This window comes from Oncorhynchus kisutch, linkage group LG28 (assembly GCF_002021735.2).
Source record: "Oncorhynchus kisutch isolate 150728-3 linkage group LG28, Okis_V2, whole genome shotgun sequence".
NCBI lineage: Eukaryota > Metazoa > Chordata > Actinopteri > Salmoniformes > Salmonidae > Oncorhynchus > Oncorhynchus kisutch.
This window is the reverse complement of record NC_034201.2, coordinates 50,978,270-50,990,284: the sequence shown is the minus strand read 5'-3', so window position 1 is coordinate 50,990,284 and position 12,015 is coordinate 50,978,270. Positions and strand designations below refer to the sequence as shown.

The 12,015-nt window shown below is 43.8% G+C and overlaps 1 protein-coding gene across 1 annotated transcript in view; it reads left to right on the top strand.

Moving 5' to 3' along the window:
• The first annotated feature begins 644 nt into the window (after positions 1–644).
• The window catches only part of LOC116358093 (barrier-to-autointegration factor-like), a 29,240-nt gene continuing 17,869 nt past the window's right edge, over positions 645–12,015 (top strand). The window contains exon 1 of the mRNA XM_031807556.1: positions 645–1,079. Within this exon, the coding sequence (XP_031663416.1) occupies positions 1,061–1,079 (19 nt within the window). The 5' untranslated portion in view covers positions 645–1,060. The remainder of the gene's footprint in view (positions 1,080–12,015) is intronic.

Below are 12,015 nucleotides of genomic sequence, written 5' to 3'. Positions count from 1 at the left end.
GAAAACACTCTAAAGTTTCCAAAACTGTCAAAATATTGTCTGTGAGAATAACAAAACTGATATTGCAAGTCGAAAACCTGAGGAAAACACACCCGGAAGTGCTGTTTTTACTGAAAGTTCTCTGTTCCATTGCCTGCCTTCGCTCCATTTAAAGGGATATCAACCAGATCCTTTCCCTATGGCTTCCCCATGGTGTGAACAGTCTTTAGACATAGTTTCAGGCTATTATTTTTTTAAATGAAAACTTTGGGCACGTCAGACAGGCGGAAATTCAGGAAAATAGACCGTGAGCTAAGATTAATAGTAAACTGTTAAATATTTAACTAAGAGTTAGACCTGCTAATGCTGAGTTTTTATGGTTTCCACTCTAACTTCCTGTCTGGGCGTCTGGTTAAGGAAGTGAGCTTTGCTAGAGATAGCTTGAGCTGACAATGGACTTGGTGATACAAATCTAAAAGCTGGCATTCTTTAGACAAGATGTGATGTGTGTGACCCGAGATATTGAGAGCCTGGAAGAGTTTAGAACAATGCCTCATTGTGTCATCATCCTGGCATCTGGGAAAATAAGTCACACACACCACCATGCACACACACACACACACACACACACACACACACACACACACACACACACACACACACACACACACGCACACACCACTCTGGCAGTTTGTTATAAACACGCTGCATTTGCCCCCACCCATCTTCAGGAAATCATAACTTAACATTTCTCTTAGTTTCTGTTCAGGAAGGAGGAGGTGGAGCTCAATGTGTGTTCACTAGGAAACAAAAAGGAAACCAAATGAACAACGCGGGGAGAGGGGCCTTCAGAACGAAATTGTCCAATAGAAACTCTTGGTTTTTGTTGCATGACGCTTCCTTTGGGAAATGTTTCGCTACTGTTTGCTACCGTGTTTTGACAACAGTAGACTGCAGACAGAAAAACAAGACAGAGAGACACCTCAGCAAGTTATATTGAACTGAACTCTCCCTCCATCCAGACAGAAACAGAGAGACACCTCGTCAAGTTATATTGAACTCTCCATCCTCTACCTGAACCATGTCTGGAAATAAGAAAGGTACGACGAATGTTCTTTTTCCCTTTTTCTCACTTTCAGTTATTTTCTTTCCAACTCTCACTATCACAAGCCGTAGAAAGTTGGTTTCAATTTCAGTGTAATCCACCAGAAAATTCCGAACAAATAATACATCACATATTGTGGTTAAACTCAAAAATACTAATTGATAAAAAAACAGTATTTTTGGAAAGAATGTTTAGAAAAGGTCAAATCATAAATGATGTCATAAATACCACTGGTGGAGTTATGTCACACACACAGCTAACGACAACATATGGAAATGTCTGCTCTACCCAAAATTACAACCAAATAATTGCAGCATTACCACAGAAACGGAAGAGGCAAGTGGAAGGAGGAAAAAGTAAGGAACTTGTCTGTCGGCATTAAAGACTATAATTAGTTAAAGATTATTGTGATAAATAAAAAAGTATACCGGTTTAATTTAAGGACCAATAAATTCACAGCTGTGCCATATAGATTGCATATAGTTGGGAAGAGATTTTTGACCTCTCGATTCCATAGTGAGTAGGTTTATGAACTGATACTCAAAACGACGCCGGATTCAAAACTTAAAATTGATTACACAAACTTCTTGCAACCAATTTAATGTTATATATATGGGGGATACAACCTTTCCAGCTTTACCTATTTTGTTGTGAAGAGACAGAATCATTAGATCATTTGTTTTGGTACCGTCCTTATGTAGCTTGTTTTGGTCGCAGATTCAGGAATGGCTGAAGATTTGTAATATTTACCTGGAGCTAACTCTGCAGACAGCACTACTGGGTGATCTGGAAGGTCAATAATATAATAATACACTTTCTAAATGTAATATTTACCTGGAGCTAACTCTGCAGACAGCACTTCTGGGTGATCTGGAAGGTCATAGTCAATCAATCGAAAATGTTATAATTATTGTAGAATTTAAAAAAAATCTTTAATTACAATCCGTAGAAACAATGAGAATAGATACTTTTGTGAAACATCATTGCACTGTTGAACAATATATGGCACATAGAAATCCAATATGAATGGTGTTAAGAGAGATAGATGGGAGGCTGACTGGAAATGACTAATAACAACAAGATAACTAATGTAAAACATAATGTGTCCTTATAACAACAAGATAACTCATGTAAACCATAGCGTGTCCTTATAGCAACAAGATAACTCATGTAAAACATAGCGTGTCCTTATAGCAACAAGATATCTCATGTAAAACATAGCGTGTCCTTATAGCAACAAGATAACTCATGTAAAACATAGCGTGTCCTTATAGCAACAAGATATCTCATGTAAAACATAGCGTGTCCTTATAGCAACAAGATAACTCATGTAAAACATAGCGTGTCCTTATAGCAACAAGATAACTCATGTAAAACATAGCGTGTCCTTATAGCAACAAGATATCTCATGTAAAACATAGCGTGTCCGTAAAACATATGTAGGTTTTAAGAACTTTTGTGAAAGAGCCCAGTTTGAAAGATATGGCAAATAGAAATCTGATGGACATCAGAAATAGATGGGAGAGGTTGAGGGTAGAGGAAGCACAGGAGTAAAAACTAACATAATAAAACTATTGTAAATTAGACTCTATAAAATGTACATAATATGTGTAAGCTGAAAAGTTGTTGTCCACCAGTTTTCTCCAAGTGGGGGTGGTAGGGTTGGAGGGTAATAGAAAATAAAATAAAATATATTTGCAGGATGTAGCTTAGTTACATAACACTATTGTGCCCATACGGTCATTATTAGGTAACACTTTGCAGTAAGGAAACATTTGTAAAGGGTTAATATAAGTAACAGTTATTGAATCATTTATAATATAATAACTAATGGTTATGGAATCATTTATAATAATTAACGGTTATGGAATCATTTATAATAACTAACAGTTATAATGGTGTCCAGGGCACAGCTGGGAGCTGAGGGGGGTCGGTAGCAGGCGGCAACAGTGAGAGACTTATTTCTGGAGAGAGTAATTTTCAAAATTAGTAGTTCGAACTGTTTGGGTATGGACCTGGAAAGTATGACATTACTTTGCAGGCTATCTCTGCAGTAAACTGCAACTCCTCCCCCTTTGGCAGTTCTATCTTGACGGAAGATGTTATAGTTGGGTATGGAAATCTCTGAATTTTTGGTGGCCTTCCTGAGCCAGGATTCAGACACAGCATGGACATCCGGGTTAGCAGAGTGTGCTAAAGCAGTGAGTAAAACAAACTTAGGGAGGAGGCTTCTGATGTTGACATGCATGAAACCAAGGCTTTTTCGATCACAGAAGTCAACAAATGAGGGTGCCTGGGGACATGCAGGGCCTGGGTTTACCTCCACATCACCCGCGGAACAGAGAAGGAGTAGTATGAGGGTGCGGCTAAAGGCTATCAAAACTGGTCGCCTAGAGCGTTGGGGACAGAGAATAAGAGGAGCAGGTTTCTGGGCATGGTAGAATATATTCAGGGCATAATGCGCAGACAGGGGTATGGTGGGGTGCGGGTACAGCGGAGGTAAGCCCAGGCACTGGGTGATGATGAGAGAGGTTGTATCTCTGGACATGCTGGTAGTAATGGGTGAGGTCACCGCATGTGTGGGAGGTGGGACAAAGGAGTTATCAGGGGCATGAAGAGTGGAACTAGGGGCTCCATTGTGAACTAAAACAATGATAACTAACCTGAACAACAGTATACAAGGCATATTGACATTTGAGAGAAACATACAGCGAGGCATGCAGTAATCACAGGTGTTGAATTGGGAAAGCTAGCTAAAACAGTAGGTGAGACAACAGCTAATCAGCTAGCACAACAACAGCAGGTAAAATGGCGTAGACTAGGCAACGGGGCCAACAGATAAAACAAACAAGCAGAATGGAGTACCGTGATTAATGGACAGTCCAGCGTGCATCAGCTATGTAGCCAAGAGATCAGTGTCCAGGGGGCAGCGGTGGATGGGGCAGGAAAGCTGGACTGGCGAGTGTTATCCAGGTTTTAAAAAAACTAACAATGACTAAATAGCTTGTTGCTAGTTAGCTGGTTAGCTTCTGGAGGTTCTTGAGTGTGTTCTAAAAAAAATTATAATAATAGCGATTCCGTATCACGTTGGGTGAGGCAGGTTTCCGGAAGGTATAAACAAATTAAAAGTCAAAAGAGATAGAAAGTAAATATGGGTCCGGTAAGCGTTTGGGACGCGGCGATTCAGGCAGTTAGCAGGCCTGTGCTAACAAGCTAACAGTTTGTAGGCCCGGGCTAGACAAGGTAGCAGTTAGCGGACCGGAGCTGGACAAGCTAGCAGTTAGCAGGCCGAATTAGCAAGCAGGGAGATAGTGAGGGCTAGAGAGTTAGCCTTTGGGGGACGTCGCGATGGGGTGAGTCTGTTTATTCCTCTTCATGCGATGACATCGATAGACCGGTCGTGGGCCCGGGTATTGTAGCTCAGGAGTATGCTACGGTGGTAGCACAGGTGCTACGGCCGGGCTAGCTTCAAGCTAAGTGGGTGGAAACGCTAGCCAGGAGTAACCCGGGGTTGCGGTTTAGCTAGATAGCTAGTTGCTGAAAAATCAAGCTGAAAGATGTTCCGTTTGCGGTGGGAATCCGGGGATGAATCCGGGGATGAAAAATAAATAGGTCCGTTATGCTCTGGTTAGAGTCGCGTTGTACGAACAGGCGAGAGCTTTCCGAACTACAGGTTAGCTGATGACCGGTTAGCTGAAGACCGCTAGCATACCCGCTGGTTAGCTGGCTAGCTTCAGTTGAGGGGTCCCGAAGTAAATATAAATACTTTAGGAATTTAGGAAAAATAGCTACATTGGGTGAGTCGGGTTGCAGGAGAGTATTTGGAAGCTTAGGTTTAGCAAAATGTTTTCAAAGAGATATGTGGAGAAAATATGTAAAAATATGTAAAAAACGAAAAAGAAACAATAAATACAGGGACAGGACAAATTACTGCTACGCCATCTTGGACGTTATGGAATCATTTATAATATAATAACTAACGGTTATGGAATCATTTATAATAACTAACGGTTATGGAATCATTTATAATAACTAATGGTTATGGAATCATTTATAATAACTAACGGTTATGGAATCATTTATAATATAATAACTAACGGTTATGTAATCATTTATAATATAATAACTAACGGTTATGGAGTCATTTATAATAACTAATGGTTAAGGAGTCATTTATAATAACTAACGGTTAAGGAATCATTTATAATAACTAACGGTTAAGGAGTCATTTATAATAACTAACGGTTAAGGAATAATTTATAATAACTAGCATTTATGGAATCATTTATAATAACTAACAGTTATGGAATCATTTATAATAACTAATGGTTATGGAATCATTTATAATAACTAACGGTTATGGAATCATTTATAATAACTAACGGTTATGGAATCATTTATAACAACTAACGGTTATGAAATCATTTTTAATAACTAGCGGTTATGGAATCATTTATAATAAGTAGCGGTTATGGAATCATTTATAATATAATAACTAACTGTTATGGAGTCATTTATAATATAATAACTAACGGTTAAGGAGTCATTTATAATAACTAACGGTTAAGGAATCATTTATAATAACTAACGGTTAAGGAGTCATTTATAATAACTAACAGTTAAGGAATAATTTATAATAACTAGCATTTATGGAATCATTTATAATAACTAACATTTATGGAATCATTTATAATAACTAACGGTTATGGAAGCATTTATGATAACTAATGGTTATGGAATCATTTATAATAACTAACGGTTATGGAATCATTTATAATATAATAACTAATGGTTATGGAATCATGTATAATAACTAACGGTTATGGAATCATTTATAATAACTAATGGTTATGGAATCATTTATAATAACTAATGGTTATGGAATCATTTATAATATAATAACTAACAGTTATGGAATCATTTATAATAACGAACGGTTATGGAATCATTTATAATAACTAACGGTTATGGAATCATTTATAATATAATAACTAGCAGTTATGGAATCATTTATAATAACTAATGGTTATGGAATCATTTATAATAACTAACAGTTATGTAATCATTTATAATATAATAACTAATGGTTATGGAATCATTTATAATAACTAACGGTTATGGAATCATTTATAATAACTAACAGTTATGGAATAATTTATAATAACTAACAGTTATGGAATAATTTATAATAACTAACAGTTATGAATCATGTATAATATAATAACTAACGGTTATGGAATCATTTATAATATAATAACTAACGGTTATGGAATCATTTATAATAACTAACGGTTATGGAATCATTTATAATATAATAACTAACGGTTATGGAATCATTTATAATAACTAACGGTTATGGAATCATATATAATAACGAACGGTTATGGAATCATTTATAATAACGAATGGTTATGGAATCATTTATAATAACTAACAGTTATGGAATCATTTATAATAACTAATGGTTATGGAATCATTTATAATAACGAATGGTTATGGATTCATTTATAATAACTAATGGTTATGGAATCATTTATAATAACTAACGGTTATGGAGTCATTTATAATATAATAACTAACGGTTATGGAATCATTTATAATAACTAAAGGTCATGGAATCATTTATAATAACTAATGGTTATGGAATCACTTATAATAACTAATGGTTATGGAGTAATTTATAATATAATAACTAACAGTTATGGAATCATTTATAATAACTAATGGTTATGGAATCATTTATAATAACTAACGGTTATGGAATCATTTATAATAACTAGCGGTTATGCAATCATTTATAATATAATAACTAACGGTTATGGAATCATTTATAATAACTAACGGTTATGGAATCATTTATATTATAATAACTAACGGTTATGAATCATTTATAATAACTAACGGTTATGGAATCATTTATAATATAATAACTAATGGTTAAGGAATATTTTATAAATGCATTGGGAACCATTATAAAATAGTTACCTTGGTCAAAATAGTGCGATAACTAGTCAGGGCTTGCCAAATAGTGAGCCACAATTTACCTTGTGGTGGATATTTTAATCGTTAATAAAAGGATATTAACTTTAATAAAAACGTATCGATAAGAGAGCTGGTCACAATACACACACAAGTGAACAGAGTGAAAGCCCACTGGGTGGAGTGGAGCCTCTGGGTTATACCATCTCAGGATAGGTCAGGATAGGATAGGTCAGGAAAGGTCAGGTCAGGTCAGGATAGGTCAGGTCAGGATAGGTCAGGATAGGTCAGAACAGGTCAGAACAGGTCAGGATAGGATAGGTCAGGATAGGTCAGGTCAGGATAGGTCAGGATAGGTCAGGTCATGATAGGTCAGGATAGGTCAGGTCAGGATAGGTCAGGATAGGTCAGGACAGGTCAGGATAGGTCAGGATAGGTCAGGTCAGGTCAGGATAGGTCAGGTCAGGATAGGTCAGGGTAGGTCAGGACAGGTCAGGAAAGGTCAGGATAGGTCAGGTCAGGATAGGTCAGGACAGGTCATGATAGCTCAGGACAGGTCAGGATAGGTCAGGACAGGTCAGGATAGGTCAGAATAGGTCAGAATAGGTCAGGCCAGGACAGGATAGGTCAGGACAGGTCAGCACAGGTCAGGATAGGTCAGGTCAGGATAGGTCAGGATAGGTCAGGATAGGTCAGGATTGGTCTGGACAGGTCAGCATAGGTCAGGACTGGTCAGGACAGGTCAGGACAGGATGAGTGCCACCTCAGAGATTACGTGATTCCAAACACCAAGCCCACACTTCCTGTACCAGCACTTTGTCTCCAGTACAAATAACTTTTGGTTTTGTTCAGTACCAGTTCAGTAACAGTTCAGTACCACTTAAAAGGACATTTCCTGCTCCTTAGTCTCCATCCTGCTAAAAAGGAAGCCGGGGGAAAGAACAATCTCCCCCAAGGACCAAGGAGGGGTTGACTGACAAGTGATTGGTTCCCCATTACTCACGCCATCCCTTCACATGATTTAGAATAGGTAAAGACACATATTCACATATGGAAGCAATGTTGTAATGCCCCTCCCTCCATGTTGTAGTGCCCCTCTCCATGTTGTAGTGCCCCTCCCTCCATGTTGTAGTGCCCCTCCCTCCATGTTGTAGTGCCCCTCCCTCCATGTTGTAGTGCCCCTCCCTCCATGTTGTATTGACCCCTCCCTCCATGTTGTAGTGCCCCTCCCTCCATGTTGTAGTGCCCCTCCCTTCATGTTGTAATGCCCCTCCCTCCATGTTGTAGTTCCCCTCCCTCCATGTTGTAATGCCCCTCCCTCCATGTTGTAGTGCCCCTCTCCATGTTGTAGTGCCCCTCCCTCCATGTTGTAGTGCCCCTCCCTCCATGTTGTAGTGCCCCTCCCTCCATGTTGTAGTGCCCCTCCCTCCATGTTGTATTGACCCCTCCCTCCATGTTGTAGTGCCCCTCCCTCCATGTTGTAGTGCCCCTCCCTTCATGTTGTAATGCCCCTCCCTCCATGTTGTAGTTCCCCTCCCTCCATGTTGTAATGCCCCTCCCTCCATGTTGTAGTGGCCCTCCCTCCATGTTTTAGTGCCCCTCCCTCCATGTTATAGTGCCCCTCCCTCCATGGTGTAATGCCCCTCCCTCCATGTTGTATTGACCCCTCCCTCCACGTTGTAGTGCCCCTCCCTCCATGTTGTAGTGCCCCTCCCTCCATGTTGTAGTGTCCCTCTCCATGTTGTAGTGCTCCTCCCTCCATGTTGTAGTGCCCCTCCCTCCATGTTGTGGTGCCCCTCCCTCCCTGTTGTAGTGCCCCTCCCTCCATGTTGTAGTGCCCCTCCCTCCATGTTGTGGTGCCCCTCGATCCATGTTGTAGTGCCCCTCTCCATGTTGTAGTGCCCCTCCCTCCATGCTGTAGTGCCCCTCCCTCCATGTTGTGGTGCCCCTCCCTCCATGTTGTAGTGCCCCTCCCTCCATGTTGTAGTGCCCCTCCCTCCATGTTGTGGTGCCCCTCTCCATGTTGTAGTGCCCCTCCCTCCATGTTGTACTTCCCCTCTCCATGTTGTAGTGCCCCTCCCTCCATGTTGTGGTGCCCCTCCCTCCATGTTGTAGTGCCCCTCCCTCCATGTTGTAATGCCCCTCCCTCCATGTTGTAGTGTCCCTCTCCATGTTGTAGTGCCCCTCTCTCCATGTTGTAGTGCCCCTCCCTCCATGTTGTAGTGCCCCTCCCTCCATGTTGTGGTACCCCTCCCTCCATGTTGTAGTGCCCCTCTCCATGTTGTAGTGCCCCTCCCTCCATGTTGTAGTGCCCCTCCCTCCATGTTGTGGTGCCCCTCCCTCCATGTTGTAGTGCCCCTCCCTCCATGTTGTAGTGCCCCTCCCTCCATGTTGTAGTGCCCCTCCCTCCATGTTGTAGTGCCCCTCCCTCCATGTTGTGGTGCCCCTCCCTCCATGTTGTAGTGCCCCTCCCTCCATGTTGTAGTGCCCCTCCCTCCATGTTGTAGTGCCCCTCCCTCCATGTTGTAGTGCCCCTCCCTCCATGTTGTAGTGCCCCTCCCTCCATGTTGTAATGCCCCTCCCTCCATGTTGTAGTGTCCCTCTCCATGTTGTAGGTGCCCCTCTCTCCATGTTGTAGTGCCCCTCCCTCCATGTTGTAGTGCCCCTCCCTCCATGTTGTGGTACCCCTCCCTCCATGTTGTAGTGCCCCTCTCCATGTTGTAGTGCCCCTCCCTCCATGTTGTAGTGCCCCTCCCTCCATGTTGTGGTGCCCCTCCCTCCATGTTGTAGTGCCCCTCCCTCCATGTTGTAGTGCCCCTCCCTCCATGTTGTAGTGCCCCTCCCTCCATGTTGTGGTGCCCCTCCCTCCATGTTGTAGTGCCCCTCTCCATGTTGTAGTGCCCCTCCCTCCATGTTGTAGTGCCCCTCCCTCCATGTTGTAGTGCCCCTCCCTCCATGTTGTGGTGCCCCTCCCTCCATGTTGTAGTGCCCCTCTCCATGTTGTAGTGCCCCTCCCTCCATGTTGTAGTGCCCCTCCCTCCATGTTGTGGTGCCCCTCCCTCCATGTTGTAGTGTCCCTCTCCATGTTGTAGTGCCCCTCCCTCCATGTTGTAGTGTCCCTCTCCATGTTGTAGTGTCCCTCCCTCCATGTTGTAGTGCCCCTCCCTCCATGTTGTAGTGCCCCTCCCTCCATGTTGTAGTGCCCCTCCCTCCATGTTGTAGTGCCCCTCCCCCCATGTTGTATTGCCCCTAACTCCATGTTGTAGTGCCCCTCCCTCCATATTGTAGTGCCCCTCCCTCCATGTTGTAGTGCCCCTCCCTCCATGTTGTTGTGCCCCTCCCTCCATGTTGTAGTGCCCCTCCCTCCATGTTGTTGTGCCCCTCCCTCCATGTTGTAGTGCCCCTCCCTCCATGTTGTAGTGTCCCTCTCCATGTTCTAGTGCCCCTCCCTCCATGTTGTAGTGCCCCTCTCCATGTTGTAGTGCCCCTCCCTCCATGTTGTAGTGCCCCTCCCTCCATGTTGTAGTGTCCCTCTCCATGTTGTAGTGCCCCTCCCTCCATGTTGTGGTGCCCCTCCCTCCATGTTGTAGTGTCCCTCTCCATGTTGTAGTGCCCCTCCCTCCATGTTGTAGTGTCCCTCTCCATGTTGTAGTGCCCATCCCTCCATGTTGTAGTGCCCCTCCCTCCATGTTGTAGTGCCCCTCCCTCCATGTTGTAGTGCCCCTCCCTCCATGTTGTAGTGTCCCTCTCCATGTTGTAGTGCCCTTCCCTCCATGTTGTAGTGTCCCTCTCCATGTTGTAGTGCCCCTCCCTCCATGTTGTAGTGCCCCTCCCTCCATGTTGTAGTGCCCCTCCCTCCATGTTGTAGTGCCCCTCCCTCCATGTTGTAGTGTCCCTCTCCATGTTGTAGAGCCCATCCCTCCATGTTGTAGTGCCCCTCCCTCCATGTTGTAGTGCCCCTCCCTCCATGTTGTAGTGTCCCTCTCCATGTTGTAGTGCCCCTCCCTCCATGTTGTAGTGCCCCTCTCCATGTTGTAGTGCCCCTCCCTCCCTGTTGTAGTGCCCCTCCCTCCATGTTGTAGTGTCCCTCTCAATGTTGTAGTGCCCCCTCCCTCCATGTTGTGGTGCCCCTCCCTCCATGTTGTAGTGTCCCTCTCCATGTTGTAGTGCCCCTCCCTCCATGTTGTAGTGTCCCTCTCCATGTTGTAGTGCCCTCCCTCCATGTTGTAGTGTCCCTCTCCATGTTGTAGTGCCCCTCTCCATGTTGTAGTGCCCCTCCCTCCATGTTGTAATGCCCCTCCCTCCATGTTGTGGTGCCCCTCCCTCCATGTTTTAATGCCCCTCCCTCCATGTTGTATTGACCCCTCCCTCCATGTTGTAGTGCCCCTCCCTCCATGTTGTAGTGCCCCTCCCTCCATGTTGTGGTGCCCCTCCCTCCATGTTTTAATGCCCCTCCCTCCATGTTGTATTGACCCCTCCCTCCATGTTGTAGTGCCCCTCCCTCCATGTTGTAGTGCCCCTCCCTCCATGTTGTAATGCCCCTCCCTCCATGTTGTAGTGTCCCTCTCCATGTTGTAGTGCCCCTCCCTCCATGTTGTAGTGCCCCTCCCTCCATGTTGTAGTGCCCCTCCCTCCATGTTGTAGTGACCCTCCCTCCATGTTGTAGTGCCCCTCCCTCCATGTTGTAGTGTCCCTCTCCATGTTGTAGTGCCCTTCCCTCCATGTTGTAGTGTCCCTCTCCATGTTGTAGTGCCCCTCCCTCCATGTTGTAGTGCCCCTCCCTCCATGTTGTAGTGCCCCTCCCTCCATGTTGTAGTGTCCCTCTCCATGTTGTAGTGCCCCTCCCTCCATGTTGTAGTGTCCCTCTCCATGTTGTAGTGTCCCTCTCCATGTTGTAGTGCCCCTCTCCATGTTGTAGTGCCCCTCCCTCCATGTTGTAATGCCCCCCCCTC